The sequence below is a fragment of the Callorhinus ursinus genome, unplaced genomic scaffold (assembly GCF_003265705.2).
Source record: "Callorhinus ursinus isolate GAN/ISIS: 27379988/994484 unplaced genomic scaffold, GSC_fseal_2.0 scaffold87, whole genome shotgun sequence".
In the NCBI taxonomy this organism is placed as follows: domain Eukaryota; kingdom Metazoa; phylum Chordata; class Mammalia; order Carnivora; family Otariidae; genus Callorhinus; species Callorhinus ursinus.
In genome coordinates this window covers 2,353,490-2,374,829 of record NW_027397149.1, presented here as the reverse complement: position 1 = coordinate 2,374,829, position 21,340 = coordinate 2,353,490, and the positions used below count along the sequence as shown (strand labels likewise).

General features: G+C 43.3%; 1 protein-coding gene across 3 annotated transcripts in view; it reads left to right on the top strand.

Annotated features, from left to right (window-relative positions):
- Positions 1 to 2,199: 2,199 nt before the first annotated feature.
- Positions 2,200 to 21,340, top strand: part of IL21R (interleukin 21 receptor) — a 42,339-nt gene continuing 23,198 nt past the window's right edge. The window contains exons 1-2 of one of the 3 annotated variants that reach the window (XM_073888078.1): positions 2,200 to 2,808; positions 8,381 to 8,480. In XM_073888078.1, coding sequence (XP_073744179.1) covers positions 8,453 to 8,480 — 28 coding nt within the window. In that variant the 5' untranslated portion in view covers positions 2,200 to 2,808; positions 8,381 to 8,452. Of the gene's footprint in view, positions 2,809 to 5,984; positions 7,898 to 8,380; positions 8,481 to 21,340 lie in introns of those variants that run through there. The other 2 variants (XM_073888079.1, XM_025854072.2) reach the window with 2 other exon arrangements.

Below are 21,340 nucleotides of genomic sequence, written 5' to 3'. Positions count from 1 at the left end.
GAGTGGCTGGCCTGCTGGGCGGGTGGATAGAAGGGTGGATGAGTGGATAGGTAGGGCAATGGGTGGGTGGAGGGAACGGTAGGGAGGCAGGCAGGCAAGTGAGAGGGAGGCAGGAGGGATCGAATATCCTCGGGTTAACATACATCCGGAAGCACTGTGGTGAGCGATCAAGAATATGTGCTCGGGAGCCCAAAGTCTGAGTTCAAATCCCAACTCTGCCACTCACCAGCTGTGTGACTTTGGACAAGTCACTTGCCCTCTCTGAGCCTTACTTTCCTTCTCCGTAAAATAGGGATGAGGATGATGATGAGGTTTTTAAAAAAGATTTATTTATTTAGCTAGGCAGAGGGAGAGGGAGAGAGAATCTCAAGCAGACTCCGTGCTCAGCACCCAATGTGGGACTCCATCCTATGACCCTGAGATCATGACCTGAGCCGAAACCAAAAGTCGGATGCTTAACCGACTGCGCCACCCAGGAGCCCCCAATGATGAGTTTTAAGCAAGATGATGTATCTTTAAAGGCCTTAAAAACCCTGGGACAGGGGCGTCCGGCTGGCTTAGCTGGTGGATCATGAGGCTCTTGATCTCAGGGTTGCGGGTTTGAGTCCCATATTGGGTGTAGAGATTACTTAAAAAATAAAATAAAAATTTTTTAAAAAGAAAACAATCCTGACACAGAGTAATCTCTCGGCAAATATTAGCTCCATTGTACTTTTCCTTTTCTTGATCGTTTAACCACTCAGATTCCTCTGCACAGTATCCTAAAACTTACCCTGAAGATCAAGAGAAAGAAAAGAAAAAAAAAGCTGGCTTCCTCCCAACATTGGTTCTCCAGAGAACATGAGCTATTTCAGCAGTGGGGAAGAGAATTTCTATAGGGCAAACATCCTTCAAACCAGCCACAGGGGAATTTGTACCCAGTTCCTCAAAAACAGCTAGAAAAAAGAAGAAAATAGAAGAAATAAGTAGCAAGATGCTTTCTCTTTTTCTTTGGAGCGGTCATATGGGTTAGCTGCAAATTGCTTCCCAAAAATGAGTCAGCTGGGGAGAGATGGCGTGTGCGTTTGAGCCAACCTGTGTCATCCCAACAGCACAAAGTAGCCCCCAGCCCCCTTGGTAACATTTTGTCCTGGTTTGGACCCATTTTCACAGCCTGGTGCAGGCTTAGGAATGAGATACACCCAGGATCAAATCTCCACATGTCACTTCTTAGCTTGAAGTCACTTCTTAGCCTCTTACTGATGTTTCACTTCTCTGAGCCTTGTTTTCTCCATTTGTAAAATGGGAATAGTCTTGTTGCCTCACAGGGTTTGTGGGATAAAATGAGATCTGTAGGTGCCTAAAAAATGCAAGATCAAAACAGTAGTGATGGTAGTTAACTTCTCTTGCTCTCTCTCTGAGCCTGCTGGGCATGACTTTGTTGAATTTTCTCTCCTGATTTCTTAAACATCTGCTGGAGAGAGACATCTGACCCTTTCATGAGCCCCTCTGGCTTGTGAGCAAGATGAAAACTCTCTTGAGAATGTCTCTTCTCATGTGCTCATTATGGCTGCCCTGTCCCCTTGGCCAGGCATCGCCCAGCTTGACAGATGGGCAAAAAGAGGCATTCAGACAGCTGACGGGAGGTGCCGGAGGAACTGTCTTCTCAAGGGCATGGACACAGGGTCCTGCTCCCTGCAGCCCTGGAGCAGGAAGCTAGATTCAAATGAAATGGGGTCAGAGGAGTCTGGAGGGGGTTCCGAACTCAGACCCTTCCTGGGTCAGGCAGGCAGTGTGCCTGCATGAAGCGTGGGACCTTGGCGAGCCTCTGCCCTGGGCCCTCTCTGTCTTCTCTGTGAGCTGAGAGTTGGACCCTGAGGACCGCCGGGACCCCCCTGGGTCCACTTACACCACCCCTGCACCCCTCTGAGCCTTGGCGTGCACATCTGTGGGAAGCGGTCGCTCGCAGGCCCTGCCTGCCTCTCTCTCCTTGGTCATGACCGTGAAGCCTGGGGGGATGTCAGCCATCCGCAAGAGGCCATATCACCCAGTTGGCCCCAAATGTCTTCCTAGCGGGTGACCTTTGGTGATCAGAGGGCTCTGCCCTAAGGCCTGGCCCCCTCCCACCGCTTTCTCACTCGGCCGGGGAGGGGCCCGCGGCTGTGTGGGCGGGGCCTGCGGGGAGCTGATCACCACATCCTCCTCTTCCTCCCCACCCTGCACACGCGGCCGCGGGGCAGCCACACTCTGACAGACCCACTGGTGCCTCTCTGCCGAGTGACCCACGGGCTCGGGGTCCGACTGTTTGCCGGCTCCTCCCCGAGTGTGACCGACAGCCATACGGCCATCTGTCTGCCTGCCTGTCTGTGTCTCTGGGTGTCTGCCTGGCTGGCCATCTGCCGGTTGGCTTGACTTCCCCTATCTGTCTGTCTGTCTGTCTGTCTGCCTGCCTGCCTGACCAGCCCTTGTCGCCGTGTGTCCCCTCCCTGGTGCAGCCGATTGGTCCCTTACCCCAGCCTCTGCCTTCTGTCCGCGTGTGGCCTCCCTGGGATGTGACCGACCATTGTCTTCCCCCCGCCCCCCTCCCCCCAGCTGGCTCCCTCTGTGTGGCCCGCCTGCCTGGAGCCCGGCTGCCATCCATCGGGGTGACAGGTCGTATGCTTGTCTGGCGGGTGACTGGGGCAGGCTGTGGGTCCCCACCCCCTAGCCCTGCCGGTTCCCTCTCTCATCCCCCACCCCCACGCTGAGCCTAGCTGCCGCCCCCTGGGAGCCCACTGGATTGCCCCGAGCACACAGAATGGATTTCTGAGGGAAAAGCTGGAACAGCAGGTAACTCGGCTCCAGCCACTGTTCTCCGTGGGAGAGACACCTTCTCTGCCTGAGGTGGGAGGACACCAAGGGGTTTCTCACCCTCAGCATAGCTGGGACAGTGAGACCAGCAGAGCTGGGGCTGGAGTCTCCTGTTCAGCCCAGCGCAGGATGACCTCAGGATCGTTCTTTCGGTCTGCAGGGGGCCTGGAGGCAGGGCCATGGCTGAGAGGACCCCCTGAGCTGTCTGTGGAAACCAGCCTCCAAAAGGCAGGGGGTGGGGAAGGAAACCTGATCCCAGACCAGACCCGATGCCTCAGTCACCGTGGTTCTGGGCAGCTGAGTAGGGCAGAGTGGGCAGGGGTGAGACGATGAGATGGTGTGGCACTTCTAGGGGGCCCAGTTTTGGGGGAAGGGGCAGAGATTTTGTGCTGGGTTCCATGTGTTAGCTTTTTTATGTCATCTAACTCCTCAAAATGGGTTGGTGTACCCATTTCATGGAGAAAGAATGGGGGCCGGCTCTGAGAGGTAGAGTGATTTTCCCAAGGTGACTCACCAGTGCGTCGTAGGGTGGGCAGGCGACTCGGAGGCTGGCCCTGTCCTCTACACTGTCTCTTCCTCATGAAAGCCCAGGGGATGGGCCCACGGAGGAGAGGGGAGCAAGGGGTCAGGGGGAGGCTGAGCCTGGAAGCATGGGTTGAATTTTGACGTGTGGAAAGGAGGGGAAGGAAGGAGCCGGCAGACACTTTCCCAGCAGAGCAGCTGGGTGAGTAAAAGCCTCCGGTGGGAACCTTGGACCCGTGGAAGGAATGGCCAGTGCTGCCCAGTGGGAGCAGCAGACCCAGGGCAGGGAGCATTAAAAAGTCAGGGGCTGCTCCTGGGAAGACATCTGCATTCCCCTGGGGGAAAGTGTGGGGGTTTTAGAAGCACATGGTGGAGTGGGGAAAACCTGGCGGGTTCAAAAGTCAGCCATGCGACTCCCTAGCTGGGGGGATGTGGGCAAGTCTCTGGGCTTCATCCAGCCTCGTGGAGTCTCAGTTTTCTCATCTGTAAAATGGGGGTGAAGGCTGTTCCATCCTCATGGGGCTAGTTGTGACGATTGGAGGGCATAAAAATATGAAAGCTGGAGGCCTGCCCAGGAAGGCAGCTTGTAACCACAAGGAACCCGAAGCCCATGGCGAGAAGGGCCAGTCTCCAAGAGCAGAAGAGGGTGCAGGGACGCATTCGAGAATCTGCAGTCCTGCCTCCCGCAGCCTCCATGGTTCTGGTCCTCCCCGCACCAGGGCGCAGCATGCTGCTGACACCTGAGGGTCTCCCACCATCCTTACAACATCGGCCGAGCCTGGGAGCTTCATTCAGCCCATTCACAGATGAGGAGATTGAGGATCCCAGATCACCTGTGGCCACAAGATGCAGAGCTGGGTTTGGACCCCCAGTCGGCTTGATGGCAGAGCCATACCTGCTGGTCAGGGTAGCATAAAAGCAAGACTCACTGTCTTGAGGGCCATTACCTGCTCCCCTGTGGTGGCCTCAGCAGGGTTCTACCCACTCCACACCTGGCAGGGTGTCTGGGTCCTCACCACTCCACAGGGGAGGGAACTAAGAGCCCTCATGTTGGGACAACCAAATCCAGGGCCAGTAGAGGTGGGGTGAACAAGACAGAGGCTGAGCCCTGGGCTCCCACCTGCCCAGTGAGGGGGGGGGGTGGGGGTTGGAGACCATAAAGGGCTTGTGGGCAGTGGGTGGGGGCAGTGGAGGATGTGGAAGGGGGGAAGGGCACCAGAGACTTTGGGAGGCACCTCTTCTCTCTCCCTGGCGCCTGATAAATGAATGAATGAAAGGAATCCTTGATTCCAGGGAGGAGAGCCAGTGCCTTCGGAATCCCCACAAGCAGGAGCGATGGCTGGGAGGTTTCTGTGGTCGGGTGGGGGGCTTGGGACCCGGCGTACCAACACACGGCCGATGGCAATTTGGGGCTTTGGAGTCAGCCAGGATGGGATGGAGATCCAGCTCCACCCCATGGTACCTGTGTGACCTTGAATAAGCCACGCAAGCTCCCTGAGCCTCACTTTCCCAGTCTGTAACATCCATTTCGGGTGTGTTGGGAGGTTTTATTCTACCCGTGTTTTTTGGGGCACCTGCTGTGCAGCAGGCACTGTCCCAGGTCCTGGGGATTCAGTGGCGCAGACAGACAGGGCCAGCGCCATGAGGAGGGGAAGGGGGCTTAGCCCTGGCTCACAAGAAATAGTAGCAATTACGGTTTACATGAAATGTTGTTGGTAACAGTCGTCTTGTTATTTGCCAAAACACAGGGCATGGTGTCTGGCTCACCCTAAGCCCTCAGGAAATGATAGCTCATATGGTGATTCTGCTCTCTCTTTCACAGCTGGGGAAACTGAGGCTCAGAGAAGGGTAGGGTTTTCAGTGTCACCCAGGGAGTCTGTCACAAGAAGAGGGAAGGCAGCTGTGAAGACAGGAGGAAAAAACACTTCAAGGAGGAGGGTCTTCTGCCCCCCAGCCCCTTCCTCCCCTGTCTTTGCCCTCTAGTACACGCTGAACTGTGGGGGCAGGCCGGGGGGAGCAGAGAGGGGCCCCACCCCCACCTCTGGCTCACAGGTGCCACCGCCCCCACTCCTTGCCCTGGCGCCTGGCCAAAGGGACTTTTTACGACAGCTCATATGCAAGATCTGAGTAAACCTGGAACTTCTGAAACATCCTGAGAATATTCCCCAGGGTGCAGGCAGGGGCCCCGCTGATGTCCCCCAGTGGCTGGGACACTTGCAGCCTGCTGGTCCCCGTCACCCAGCACCCAGGAAGGGTCCGGCCTCCCGAAATGTCCCCAGGGCAAGCACACCAACCTGGCTCCCTGCTCAGGCCCTGGTGCTTCCTCACTCCGTGTGACCGTAGGCAAGGCGCTGGGCCCCTCTGGGCTTCTCCTTCCCTTATCTGCCAAGAGGGCTTGAGCATGTAGATTGGGACCAAGGCCTGCAGAGCTTCTCCAGTATGAATCCATAACACTCAGCCCACTTTGGCCAGGCTGGTGGGGTCCTGCTGGGCGGGGGAGGGGGAATAGAGGGCAGGCCGCCAGGCCTGTCCCAACCCCCCACCTCGGGGCCAGGGCCACAAGCATCCCTTCTTTCTCTGCCTTCTAACCAGCCCGTCCTGGTCCGGGGGAGAGGGGGCTGGAGGGAGGGGTGGCTAGAGGAGCAGAGAGGGGTTGCACAGTCTGGGCGAGGTTGCCCAGCACGGTGGAGATTGCAGGGCGGGTAGAGAATGCACAGGCAGGGGGCGGTTGCTGGGAGCGGGGCATGCTTATCGGCTAGGGGAGGTTGCACAGGCTGGGAGAAATCCCAGTAGGGAAGGCTTGTTCGGGCTAGGAGAGGCTTCGTGGAAAAGAATCCCAGCCCAGCTGGGAGGGAGCAACATATAGACAGGTGTCACAGCCTGAGGTTGGGCTAGGACCTGCCCCTCATGTTCAGCTCCTACTGACTAAGCTATGACCCCAGGGTCCTGGCACACCCGACCTCAGACACCCACAACCCACTCCTTGTTACTGGGAAAATAAAAAACACGTGTAAGAAGCAAGTAATGTTCCCCACACACCTGCAGTGTGCCTGCCTCTCACCCCCTCGGCCAGGCCAGGGCACTGCCCCATTCTATAGGTGAGGAAAACTGAGACCCAAACAAAGGGAGAGATATGCCTAAGGGTCCACTATGGGTTAGTGACAGAGCCTCCTTTCTGGTCGAGGGCTACCAATCTGATTCTTCCTCAGCCTGAGCGCTCTGCTTGGCTAAGTTTCTGTGTGACCCTGGGGAACCCACCGTCCCTCTCTGAAAGTTCCTTGTTATTAATCTGATAATAGTGGGCATGATTGCTCAGACTCTGGGAGCTGAGGGTGTTGCTTGGGGTGGAAGGAAGTTCCTGGGCACTGTGTGTGATGGAGCTGATGGGGAAACTGAGGTCTCTCGTGGGGGCTACATGCGGGCCTGCTCCATGTATGACTGGACACAGCACTTCTTTTTTTTTTTAAGATCTTATTTATTTATGTATTTATTTTTTGAGAGAGAGAACAAGCAGTGGGGAGGGGCAGAGGGGGAGAGAGAGAGAGAAGCAAACTCCCTGCTGAGCAGGGAGCCCGATGTTGGTCTCAATTCCAGGACCCTGGGACCATGACCCGAGCCGAAGGCAGACGCTTAACCTACTGAGCCACCCAGGCGCCCCAGGACACAGCAATTCTTAGCCTTGTTTGTTCATTCGCCATTCCCCCAGCTACTTGTTGAGGACCTACAGTGCTCCAGGGCCCACTCCACACACTAGGGACACTTCCTTTTGTGAACAAAACTGACAAATTTCCCAGCCTCTGGGAGCTTATGCTCCTTGATGGAGACAGGTCATCAACAAAAACAGAAACACTTACTAAATTAATTCTAATGTCACAACTGCGAGGAAGGAAACAAAGAGATGTGTGGCCCAGAGAATTGCAGGGGACACGTGGTGATTGCCTCTTTGAGGAGGCGACATAGACGTCGAAACCAGGGGACGAGAAAGCAAAGAAGCATGAGGAAAAATGTTCTAGACCAAGGGAATGGCATGTGCAAAGGCCCTGCAGTGAAGGGAGAAAGATGGAGCCCTGGAACTTTTATCCTTATCAAGTAGGTCAAGATCCTCAGTGCACCAAATTTAAGAGAGAGGAGTCAAAAAGAATAACATCGACTTTTGGAGTGTATAGTTTGCATGGGTTTTAACATTGAGGGTAGACTTCAAAATCCATTATGATCGAAAGCATTCCCTTTCATTTAGTCACTCATGTAACAGAAACTTTGAGCATCTACGGGGTGTCAGGTGCTGGTTAACCACTGGCGATTCAGCAGTAACCAAGAGACACACAGTCCCCGCCTGGCTGTTGCTCAGAATGTCGCTGAAAGCACCCTGAGCAGTGTGCTCTGGTGGAAGACTGGACCCCAGAGGAAAGAGTGACTCATACTCTTTGGAGAGGTTGAAGACTGACAGAGGAGACGTCATTTGAACTGGATTTTGAAGACTGAGTGGGAGGCTGCAGTCTACCGCAGACCGTAGAGAGTTTTGGTGGCTGAAAGAGCACGTGCTAAGGTGTGGAAGCAGGGTGAATGGGGTTGTTGGGGAAGCTATCAGGCATCTGGTATACCTGGAGTCCAGGATGGATACTGGGGGTCAGACGGAATGTTGGGGAGCAGATCCTGAAATGTCTTGAATGTCGGGCTAAGGAATTTGAGGTTTTCTCTGAAGGGCAACAGGGAGCCACAGAACGACCCAGCTGCAATGAGGACTGGGTTGGAGGTGCCCCAGCTGGATACTGGAGAGATCAGGGAGGAGAACAGCAGGAGGGCAGGTGGGCAGAAGTCCCTGAAGACCAGGGATAAATGGAGCCCTTTCTTCTGGGTTCCCTTTCGGGAAGTCCCTCAGTCTTGACACTTCCCCTTCTGGCGACCTATTGCCTCCTGTTTCTGGCATGGCTGGGGAGTCCCTCTTCACCCACCTCATTTCTTCTTGGTCCCTGTGGGAAACGGGTCATTTTACTTTTACTGCACTCCAGCCTTACCTTTCACTTTCAAGCCCCAAGCCCTGCCCAGGCCCCACTGGAGATGATGATTGACCTGAGACATTCAGCAATCCTGTTCCTGAATCATGCGTGAGGGAAAGAAGGCACGGGGGGGTAACCAAAGCGTGAGTTCTTTCCAGTTTGGGGTGTTGTAAATGATGCTGTTGTGAACGTCTCTGCACACATCTGCTTGTGTACAGATGTACATGTTTCTCTTCGATGCATAGCCTGGAAGTGGGATTCTGTTCAGCAGAAGTGTTTCAGAGTGGTCATATCAAATTGCATGCACACCAGAACACTGAGTAGAGATTGAGAGTTTGGGTTACTCTGCATCCTTTACGAGCACTGAATTGTCTGTCTTTTTCATTTTAGCCTTTCTGAGTTGATGTGTGGTGATATCACACAGAGAGTAAATTTGCATTTTCTTGATGAGTCATGTTTTAAGCACCTCTTACTATGCTTATTGGCCATTTGGATGTCTTCTTTGGTGAAATGTCTCTTTAAGGTTTTAGTCCATTTTTTCTTTTTTTTTTTAAAGATTTTATTTATTTATTTGACAGAGAGAGACAAAGCGAGAGAAGGAACACAAGCCGGGGGAGTGGGAGAGGGAGAAGCAGGCTTCCTGCTGAGCAGGGAGCCTGATGCGGGGCTTGATCCCAGGACCCTGAGATCATGACCTGAGCCAAAGGCAGATGCTTAACGACTGAGCCACCCAGGCGCCCCTGGTCCATTTTTTCAAAATTGAGTTTTGTGTTGTTTATTGTTGTTTTGTAGGAGGTCTTTAGATATGCTGGATATATATATATATATATATATATATATATATATGTTACATAGATCACAGATATGTATAAATTATATGTATAACATATATTTTATAATTTTATACATATTACATATATTATATGCAACTATATAAAATACAAGGATTATATATAGTTATATAAAAGAAACATACAGATATAGATTTATAGAAACAGATATAATCTCTTCCCATTTCAGTTTCTTTTCCATTCTCTTAATGAAATCTTTTGGTGGACAAAAATTCTTAATTTTAATGAGGTTCAATCTATCAGTCTTTTTCTTTACAGCTCAAGCTTTCTGTGTACTGTTTAGGAAGTGTTGTCTGCCCTAAGGTCATGAAAATATTATTCTCTGTTTTCTTCTAGAAGCTTTATTGTTTTACCCCTCACATTAGGTCTACAAAATATCTGGTTTGTTTGTATGCATGATGTGAAGTGGCAGGTCAAGATTTATTTTTTCCCATATAAATATCCAATTAATCTACCATCATTTTTTTAAATCATGCTTTCTCCATGACTTTGCAGTAGTGCCTTTGTTGAAAATCAAGTGACGATAAATGTGAGTCTATTTCTGACCTCAGTTCTTTTCCATTGGTCAGTTTATTTTTCCTTGCAACAATGCCATATTATTTGTCTAAACTCTTCTCAGTTCTTTGCATTTCTATATAAATTTTCACACTAGCTTGTCAATTTCCACCAAAGGAAATCTTGCTGGGGTTTTTCTTGAAACTTGAGATTTCGTTGAAACTTTAGTTCTATTTGGGGAGAACAGACATCTTTAAAATATGAAATTTTCTAATTCATGAACATGTATGTCCCTCTATTTATCTGTCTCTTTAAAAATTTATCTTACTAATATCTTGTAGGTTTCTGTGTAGAGGTCCCGAGTAGAGTTCATTAGAGTATTTGATTTTTTTATGCTAATGCAAATTGTATAATTTTTAAGTTTTCATGTTTGTTCTTGGTATATAGAAATAAAGTAGATTTTCTTCACACTTCACTAACTTTGTTAACACACTTTTTCAAGCTGGAGTTCCAGATATAGGAAGAAATAGCTGCCAAACCCGGGTCACTTCAACTGACCACTAGTTGGGGACTTCCTACTTTTGCTTTTATAATGTTTGCCGACCCCTTCATCTGCTAATCTTATGAGTGCAAGGCAGAGCATCCCAGCCGGGGACTTTATAAACTAGTAAATATTTTTTCCCCTCTTAACAAGTTTTGCTGGGACAATACAGAACAGTACAGTATTGTTAAGTGTATGCGCATTGTTGTACAGCCGATCTCTGAAACTTTTTCACAACTGAAATTGCATACCCATTGAACAACTCCCCATTACCCACCTCCCTCCATCCCCCAAAAACCACCATTCTACTTTCTGTTTCTATGAGTTTGATGACTTCAGATATGTCATGTAAGTGGAATTGTACAGTATTTTTCTTTTAGTAATTGGCTTTTTTCACTTAGCATAAAATCCTCAAAGTTCATTCATGTTGTAGCCTTCTTTCTTTTTAAGGCTAAATAATCTTCCACTGTATGTATGTACCACATTTTCTTCATTCACTGGATGGTGAATTTAGGTTGCTTACACATCTCGACTGATGTGACTAAAGCTGCAATGAACATTGGTGTGCAAATACCTTTGAGATCTTGTTTTCAATTCTTTTGGATATCCACCCAGAAGTGTTATCCAGAAACTGCTGGATAACATGGTACTTCTCTTTAAATTTTTGAGGAACCTCCATACTGTCTCCCGTTGCGTTTGCACCATTTAATAACTCCACAAACAGTGCATAAGGGATACAGTTTTTCCACATTCTCGCCAATACAATATTCATCCTCATAAGTGTGAAGTAACAAATTGTGGTTTTGATTTGCATTTCCCTGATGATTAGTGATGTTGAGCATCTTTTCATACACCTGTTGGCCATTTTCTCAATCTTCTTTGGAGAAATATCTATTCAAGACCTTTACCTATTTTTCTTTTTATTTATTTATTTTTAATTTAAATTTAATTATTAATTAACATATTGTATATTACTAGTTTCAGGGGTAGAGTTTAGTGATTCATCAGTTGCATATAACACCCAGTGCTCATTACATCAAGTGCCCTCCTTAATGCCCATCACCCAGTTACCCTATCTCCCCCACCCACCTCCCCTCCATCAACACTCAGTTGGTTTCCTATAGTTAAGAGCTTCTTGTGGTTTGTCTCCCTCTCTGATTTCATCTTATTTTATTTTTTCCTCCCTTCCTCTATGTTCATGTTTTGTTTCTTAAATTCCACATGAGTGAGATCATATGATACTTGTCTTTCTCTGATTGACTTATTTTGCTTAGCATAATACCCTCTAGTTCCATCCACACTGTTGCAAATGGTAAGCGGTCCTTCTTTTTGCTGGCTGAGTAATATTCCATTGTGTGTGTGTGTGTGTGTGTGTGTGTGTGTGTGTGTGTGTGTGTGTACCACATTTTCTTTATCCACTCATCTGTCGATGGACATCTGGGCCCTCCTTTACCCATTTTTCAATCAGGCTATTTGTTTTGTTACTGGATTGAAGGAGTTCGTCATATCTTCTGAATATATTCAGTATATGGTTTTCAAAGATTTTCTATTATTCTGTAGGTTGTCCTTTCACCCTATTGATTGTTTCCTATGCTGTGCAAAGGATCTTAATGTAGCCCTGTTTGTCTACATTTGCTTTATTGTCTGTGCTTTTGGTGTCATATCCAAGAAAGAATTGCCAAGCCCAATGTTCTGAAGTTTTCCCTTATGTTTTCTTCTGGAAATTTTATAGTTTCAAGTCTTACATTTAGGTCTTTAGTCCATTTTAAGTTAATTTTTGTGTGTGATGTAAGAGTCCATGCTCATTCTTTTGCATGTGCATATCCAGGTTTCCCAGCATCATCTGAAGAGACTGGCCTTCCTTCACTGATGATGTCTACAAAGATTTATTTCTGGGCTCTCTATTTTGCTCCATTGGTCTCTATGCCTGTTTTTATGTTAATACCTACTTTGTCTGTCTTTACACCAAGATCTATATGTCTGTCTTTATGTCAATGCCTACATAAAATCCGTGATTTTATAGCTTGGTAATATGTTTTGAAATACTGTAGCTTGGTAATATGTTTTGAAATCAGGAAGTGTAAGGCCTGTAGCTTTGTTTCTCATTGTCAAAGATTGTTTTGGTTATTCAGAGTCCTTTGAGATTCCATATGAATATTAGGATTTTTTTTTCCTATTTCTGCAAAAAATGTCATTGGGATCCTGACAGAAACTGCACCGAATCTGTAGATTGCTTTGGACATTTTAATAACATTAAGTCTTCCAAGCCATGAACATGGGATGTCTTTCCATTTACTTGTGCCTTCTTTAATTTCTTTTAGCAATGTTTCATAGTTTTCAGAGTACAAGTCTTTCACTTCAAGTATTTTTTATTCTTTTTGATGCTATTATAAATATTATTTTAATTCCCTTTTGAATTGTTCATTGTTAATGTATAGAAATGCAACTGATTTTTGAGTGTTGGTTTTATATCATTCTACTTTGCTGAATTTGTTTATCAGCCCAATGGCTGTGTGTGTGTGTGTGTGTGTAATCTTTAGGGTTTTCTCTATATAAGGTCATGTCAGCTATGAACAGAAATAATTTTACGTCTTCCTGTCCAATTTGACTACCTTTTACTTATTTTTTGTATTGCCTAATTGTTTTGACTAGAGTTGTAGTGCTATGTTAGCTGGAAGTGGTGGGAGTGGGCATTTTTCCTTTGTTCCTGACCTTAAAGAAAAAGCTATCAGTTTTTTACCTTTGAGTAAGGGGTTAGCTGTGGGCTTCTATGTATGACCTTTATAGGGTTAAGGTAATTTCTTTCTATTTCTAGTTTGCTAAATGTCTTTATCATGAAAAGATGGTTAATTTTGTCAAATGCCTTTTCTGCATCAATTGAAATGATCGTGTGATTTTTGTCCTTTGCTAGTTAATGTGGTGTATTTTTGGGTAGTGAATCATTCTTGCATTCCAGGGACAAATCCCACTTGGTCATGGTGTATAATCATTTTAATGTGCTGTTCAATTCAGTTTGTTAGTATCTTGTCAAGGATTTTTACATCAGTATTCATCAGGGATATTGGTTTGGAGTTTTCTTTGTCTGGTTTTGGTATCAGGATAATCCTGCCCTCATAACATGAGTTTGGAAATGTTCTCTTATCTTCAGTTTTTTGGAAGAGTTTGAGAAGGATTGGCATTAATTCTTCTTTAAATGTTTGGTAGAATTCACCAGTGAAGTCATCTGGTCCTGGGCTTTTCTTTGTTGGGAGACTTGATTACTGAATCAACCTGCTCACTATTTATAGGTCTGTTCAGATTTTCTATTTCTTCATAATTCAGTTTTGGTAGGTTGTATGTTTTGAGGTATTTATTCATTTCTTCTACATTATTGAGTTTGTTGGGGTATAATTATTCAGAGCAGTCTCTTATAATCATTTTTTTTCTGTGACATCAGTTGTAACGTCTTCACTTCCTTTTCCGACTTTAGCTATTTGAGTCTTCTCTTATTTTTTTAGTCTAGCTAAGGATTTGTCAATTTTGTTGATCCTCAGAAGCACAGTAGATTTTTATATTGGTCTCATATTCAGTGTCCTTGCTTAACAATTATTATTCTAATAGTTTGTTAAGTATCTGGACTATTCTAGGTGCTCAATCCTTATATCATTCCAATCCTTATAAATTTTCTAATCTTTATAAATTTACTTTTCTTGCCTTATTGCATTGACTAAGACCTCCAGTACAAGACACTCTTGTCTTTTTCCTGCCCTCAGGGATATAGTGTTCAGTATTTTACCATTGTGGATAATGTTAGTTGTGCATGTTGTGTGCACCTGTGTGTGTGTGTGCGCTCTTTATCAGATCAAAGAAGAGTCTTTCTATTCCTGTTTTTCTGAGAGTGTTTTAAAAAATCATGAATGAGTATTATAATTCATTAAATGTGTTTTCTGGATCTATTAAATTATCATATAAATTTTCCTTTTTAATTTGTTTATGTGATGAAATAGATTACTGATTTTCAAATGCCAAGCTAACCCTGTATTCCTGAAATAAACCTCATGTGATAATGATGTCTATCTACTTTTGTATATATCATTACATTTTATTTATTATTTTGTTTAGTATTTTTGTATGTATATTAAGAGAAAGATTGACCTATAATTTTACTTTCTTTTAAAGTCAAGTTTTGATGCAAAGTTACATCTTTCATTCCAGTGTTTAGTTCACTTACATTTGATGTGTTTGGGATTAAGTCTACCATCTTGCTATTTGTTTTCCTTTTTCTATTCTTTATTCCTTTTTTCTTCTTTGTTTCATTTTTTAGAAGGATAAAGTTTTAAAAATTATTATTCTGTTTCCTATTATATATATTTTTATAATTCTTTTAGTGCTTATCTTGAAATTACAATGTGCATATTTGATCTTCTTTGAGTCTACCTTATATTGGTACTCTTAGAACTTCCCAGATAATACAGTGACCTTTAACTTTATTCATTCCTTCTTACCTTTGGGGTATCATGGTAATGTATTTTAATTTTGCATACAGTTTAAACTTCATAAGACATTATCATTATTATTTCAAACAATTATTATTCATTTATTTTTATAATATTCTCTATTGCTTTTTATTCCTTCTTACATTACCTTGCTTCCCATCTGGTGTTATTTTTCTTTTGCCCAAAAAACTCTCTTTAATATATCTTTTGATGTAGTCTGCTAGTGACAAATTCTCTCAGCTTTTTTTGGGGGGGATCTGAAAAATATCTTTATTTTGCCTTTATTTAAAAATTGTAATTAAGATCTAGTTCACACACCATACAATTCACTTTTTAAAAGTGGTTTTTAGTATATTCACAAAGTTGTGTGACCATCACCACTATTAACTGCAGAACATTTTCCTCACTCTAAAAACAAACAAACAAACAAACAACCCTACCCACCATTCCCCCTCCTTGCAAAGCTCCAGCCCCTGACAACCACTAATCTCCTTTCTGTTGCTATGGATCTGCCTATTCTAGAAATTTCATATAAATGGAGTCATACAATATGTAGATTTTGTGTTTGGCTTCTTTATCTTAGCATAAATTTTCAAGATGCATCTGTGTTGAAGCATATATCTGTATGCTTCACTCATCTGTACGGCTGAATAATATTCTGTTCTATGGATATTTTATGTTTTGTCCATTCAATTGGTGGACATTGGGGCTGCTTCCAGTTTGGAGCTATTATGAATAATGCTGCTATGAATATTCATGTATAGAGGTTTTTTTTCTTTAATGACATATGTTTTCAGTTATTTTCACTATATACCTAGGAGTCAAATGGCTTTGTCATGTGGTAACACTATATTAACTTTCTGAGAAACTGCAAAACTATTTCCCTTAGCAAATGCATCATTTTACATTCACATCAGCAATGTATAAGGATTCCAGAACTCCACACCTTCACCCACTTTTTATTTTTATGTTTTTAAAATAGCCATCTAGTGGGTTTGATGTGATCTTTGTCTGCATTTCCCTAATCAATATGATGTTGAGCATCTTCCCATGTGTTTATTGGTCATTAGTATATCTTCTTTGGAGAAATTTTTATTCAAATATTTTGCACATTTAAAACTCAGGTTGACTTTAAATCTTGAGTTGTAAGAGTTCTTTATATATTCTAATACTAGACCTCTTACAAATATATAATTAAAATATTTTTTCTAATTCTGTATATTGCCTTTTTACTTTCTTGGTAGTGTCTTTTGATGCACAAAAGTTTTAAATTTTGAAATAGTCCAATGGATTTATTTTTTCTTTGGTACTTGTGGTTTTGGTGTCATTTCTAAGAAACTACTGTGTGATACAGGTCACAAGGAGTTATATCTGTATTTTATTTTTAAAGTTTAATATTTCTACCGTTTACAGCCAGGTCTTTGATCCATTTTGAGTTAACTTTTGTATATGGTGTGAGATAGGAGTCCAATTCCATTCTATTGCATGTGGATATCCACCAATCCAAATGGCATCCCAGCACCATTTGTTTTCGACTATTTTCCCCCCATCAAATTATCCTGGCACCATTGTCAAATTTCAATTTAACATAAATGTATAAATTTTGACTTTGAATTTGATTTCACTGATCTATATATAGGTTAGTATCACACTGTGTTGATTAGTATAGCTTTGTAGTAAAGCTTTGAAATGGAGAAGTCTGAGTCCTTCAACTTTGTTCTTCTTTTTCAAGGTTATTTTGTCTATTCTGGCCCCTTACATCTCCATAAGAGTTTTAGGATCAGCTTTTTAACTTCTGCAAAAGAGCCAGCTGGGCTTTTGATAGGGATCACTTTGAATCTGTAGATCATTTAGGGAAGACGTCTTAACAATACTGAGTCTTCCAATCCATGAACATGGGATAGGCTTCCATTTATTTGGGCCTTCTGTCATTCTTCAGCAATGTTTAGTAGTTTTCAGTGTACATATCTTACCCTTTGTTAAGTTTCTATTTTATTCTTTTTGATATTATTGTAAATGAAATTTCTTTTTTTTAAAGCTGTTTTTAAAGATTTTATTTATTTATTTGACAGAGAGAGAGAAAGAGAGAGCACAAGCAGGGGGAGCGGCAGGCAGAGCAGGCAGAAGGAGAAGCAGTCTCCCCACTGAGCAAGGAGCTGGATGTGGGACTCGATCTCAGGACCCTGGGATCATGACCTGACCTGAAGGCAGACACTTAACCTACTGAGCCACCCAGGCATCCTGAAATTACTTTCTTAAATACATGTTCAGATTGTTCATTACTGTTGTACAGATATAATTGATTTTACATATTAATCATGTATCCTGCAACCTTGCTAAACTCACTTATTAGGCCTAATAGTTCTTGTTTGTTTGTCTGTTTTGTTTCATTTTGGCTTTTTGGTGTGGATTCTTTAGAATGTGTATACAAGATCATATCATCTGCAAACAGAAATGCTTTACTTCTTCCTTTCCAATCAGAATGACTTTTATTTATTTTTCTTGCTGAATTGTCTTGGCTAGAACCTCCAGTACAGTGTTTAGTAGAAATTATGAGAGTGGACATCCTTGTCTTGTCTATGATCTTAGAGGAAAAGATTTCTGTTTTTCACCATTAGATATAATGTTAACTGTGGAATTTTAGTAGATCTGTTATTCCTATTGAGCTTGTCTTATTTTTTTGAGGGATATTTTTTCTGGATATAAAATTCTAAGTTGGCTTTTAAGTATATATTTTTCTTTAATTTTTAAAATAGTTTTTCTATGATGTGTGTAGGTGTGTGGGTTGTTTGTTTGTTGTTATTGTATTTGTCCTACTCAAGGTTTGTAGGACTTCTTGAATCTGTGGATTAATGTCCTTTCCTAGTTTTGAAAAATTCTTAACCAACATTTCTATTATTGCTTCTGAGTTGTTCTCTCTCCTCTTTCTGTGTTCCAAATACATATATGTTGGACCTTTTCGCAATGTATATCTCTTTTGCTCTTTTCTGTATTTTAAACACTTTTTCCTTTGCATGCTTCAGTCTGAGTATTTTCTATCCCAGCTCAGCAATCCTCTCTTCTAATGTTACTAATCTGTTGCTAAATCCATTCATTTCTTATAAATTTCAGTTAAATCAATCTGAGTATTTTTTAAATTTTTTTATTGTTATGTTAATCACCATATATTACATCATTAGTTTTTGATGTAGTGTTCCATGATTCATTGTTTGTGCATAACACCCAGTGCTCCATGCAGAATGTGCCCTCTTTAATACCCATCACCAGGCTAACCCATCCCCCTAACCTCCTCCCCTCTAAAACCCTCAGTTTGTTTTTCAGAGTCCATCGTCTCTCGTGGTTCATCTCCCCCTCTGACTTACTCCCCTTCATTCTTCCCCTCCTGCTATCTTCTTCTTTTTCGTTTTTCTTAACATATGTTGCATTATTTGTTTCAGAAGTACAGATCTGTGATTCAACAGTCTTGCACAATTCACAGTGCTCACCATAGCACATACCCTCCCCAATGTCTATCACCCAGCCACCCCATCCCTCCCACCCCCCACCACTCCAGCAACCCTCAGTTTGTTTCCTGAGATTAAGAATTCCTCATATCAGTGAGGTCATATGATACATGTCTTTCTCTGATTGACTTATTTCACTCAGCATAACACCCTCCAGTTCCATCCACATCGTTGCAAATGGCAAGATCTCATTCCTTTTGATGGCTGCATAATATTCCATTGTGTATATATACCACCTCTTCTTTATCCATTCATCTGTCGATGGACATCTTGGCTCTTTCCACAGTTTGGCTATTGTGGACATTGCTGCTCTAAACACTGGGGTGCACGTACCCCTTCGGATCCCTACATTTGTATCTTTGGGATAAATACCCAGTAATGCAATTGTTGGATCGTATGGTAGCTCTATTTTCAACTGTTTAAGGAACCTCCATACTGTTTTCCAGAGTGGCTGCACCAGCTTGCATTCCCACCAACAGTGTAGGAAGGTTCCCCTTTTTCCACATCCCCGCCAACATCTGTCGTTTCCTGACTTGTTAATTTTAGCCATTCTGACTGGTGTGAGGTGGTATCTCATTGAGGTTTTGATTTGGATTTCCCTGATGCCGAGCGATGTTGAGCACTTTGTCATGTGTCTGTGGGCCATTTGGATGTCTTCTTTGGAAAAATGTCTGTTCATGTCTTCTGCCCATTTCTGGATTGGATTACTTGTTCTTTGGGTGTTGAGTTTGATAAGTTCTTTATAGATTTTGGATACTAGCCCTTTATCTGATATGTCATTTGCAAATATTTTCTCCCATTCTGTCGGTTGTCTTTTGGTTTTGTGGACTGTTTCTGTTGCTGGGCAAAGCTTTTTATCTTGATGCAATCCCAACAGTTCATTTTTGCCCTTGCTTCCCTTGCCTTTGGCAACGTTTCTAGGAAGAAGTTGCTGCGGCTGAGGTTGAAGAGGTTGCTACCTGTGTTCTCCTTTAGGATTTGGATGGACTCCTGCCTCACGTTTAGGTCTTTCAACCATTTGGAGTCTATTTTTGTGTGTGGTGTAAGGAAATGGTCCAGTTTCATTCTTCGGCACGTGGCTGTCCAATTTTCCCAACACCATTTGTTGAAGACACTGTCTTTTTTCCATTGGACATTCTTTCCTGCTTTGTCAAAGATGAGTTGACCATAGAGTTGAGGGTCCATTTCTGGGCTCTCGATTCTGTTCCATTGATCGATCTGTCTGTTTTTGTGCCAGTATCATACCGTCTTAATGATGGCAGTTTTGTAATAGAGCTGGAAGTCTGGAATTGTGATGCCGCCAGCTTTGCTTTTCTTTTTCAATATTCCTCTGGCTATTCAGGGTCTCTTCTGGTTCCATACAAATTTTAGGATTATTTGTTCCATTTCTTTGAAAAAAGTGGATGGTATTTTGATGGGGATTGCATTGAATGTGTAGATTGCTCTAGGTAGCGTTGACATCTTCACAATGTTGGTTTTCCCAATCCACGAGCATGGAACATTTTTCCATTTCTTTGTGTCTTCCTCAATTTCTTTCATGAGTATTTTATAGTTCTCTGAGTACAGATCCTTTGCCTCTTTGGTTAGATTTATTCCTAGGTATCTTATGGTTTTGGGTGCAAATGTAAATGGGATCGACTCCTTGATTTGTCTCTCTTCTGTCTTGTTGTTGGTGTATAGGAATGCCACTGATTTCTGTGCATTGATTTTATATCCTGCCACTTTACTGAATTCTTGTATGAGTTCTAGCAGTTTTGGGGTGGAGTCTTTTGGGTTTTCCACATACAGTATCACATCATCTGCAAAGAGTGAGAATTTGACTTCCTCTTTGCCGATTTGGATGCCTTTGATTCCTTTTTGTTGTCTGATTGCTGTGGCTAGGACTTCTAATACTATGTTGAATAGCAGTGGTGAGAGTGGACATCCCTGCCGTGTTCCTGACCATAGGGGAAAAGCTCTCAGCTTTTCCCCATTGAGAATGATATTGGCTGTAGGTTTTTCGTAGATGGCTTTTATGATATTGAGGTATGTACCCTCTATCCCTATACTCTGAAGAGTTTTGATCAAGAAAGGATGCTGTACTTTGTCAAATGCTTTTTCTGCATCTATTGAGAGGATCATATGATTCTTGTTCTTTCTTTTGTTAATGTATTGTATCACGTTGATTGATTTGTGGATGTTGAACCAGCCTTGCAGCCCAGGGATAAATCCCACTTGGTCGTGGTGAATAATCCCTTTAATGTACTGTTGGACCCTATTGGCTAGTATTTTGGTGAGAATTTTTGCATCCATGTTCATCAAGGATATTGGTCTGTAATTCTCCTTTTTGATGGGGTCTTTGTTTGGTTTTGGGATCAAGGTAATGGTGGCCTCATAAAATGAGTTTGGAAGTTTTCCTTCCATTTCTATTTTTTGGAACAGTTTTAGGAGAATAGGTATTAATTTTTCTGTAAATGTTTGGTAGAATTCCCCTGAGAAACCATCTGGCCCTGGGCTTTTGTTTGTTGGGAGATTTTTGATGACTGCTTCCATTTCCTTAGTGGTTATAGGTCTGTTCAGGTTTTCTATTTCTTCCTGGTTCAATTTTGGTAGTTGATACATCTCTAGAAATGCATCCATTTCTTCCAGGTTATCTAATTTGCTGGCATATAGTTGCTCATAATATGTTCTTAAAATAGTTTGTAGTTCTTTGGTGTTGGTTGTGATCTCTCCTCTTTCATTCATGATTTTGTTGATTTGGGTCATTTTTCTTTTCTTTTGGATAAGTCTGGCCAGGGGTTTAACAATCTTGTTAATTCTTTCAAAGAACCAGCTCCTAGTTTCGTTGATCTGTTCTACTGTTCTTTTGGTCTCTATTTCATTGATTTCTGCTCTGATCTTTATTATTTCTCTTCTCCTGCTGGGTTTAGGCTTGATTCGCTGTTCTTTCTCCAGCTCCTTTAGGTGTAGGGTTAGGTTGTGTATTTGAGACCTTTCTTGTTTCTTGAGAAAGGCTTGTATTACTATATACTTTCCTCTCAGGACTGCCTTTGCTGTATCCCAAAGATTTTGAACAGTTGTGTTCTCATTTCCATTGGTCTCCATGAAATTTTTTAATTCTTCTTTAATTTCCTGGTTGACCCATTCA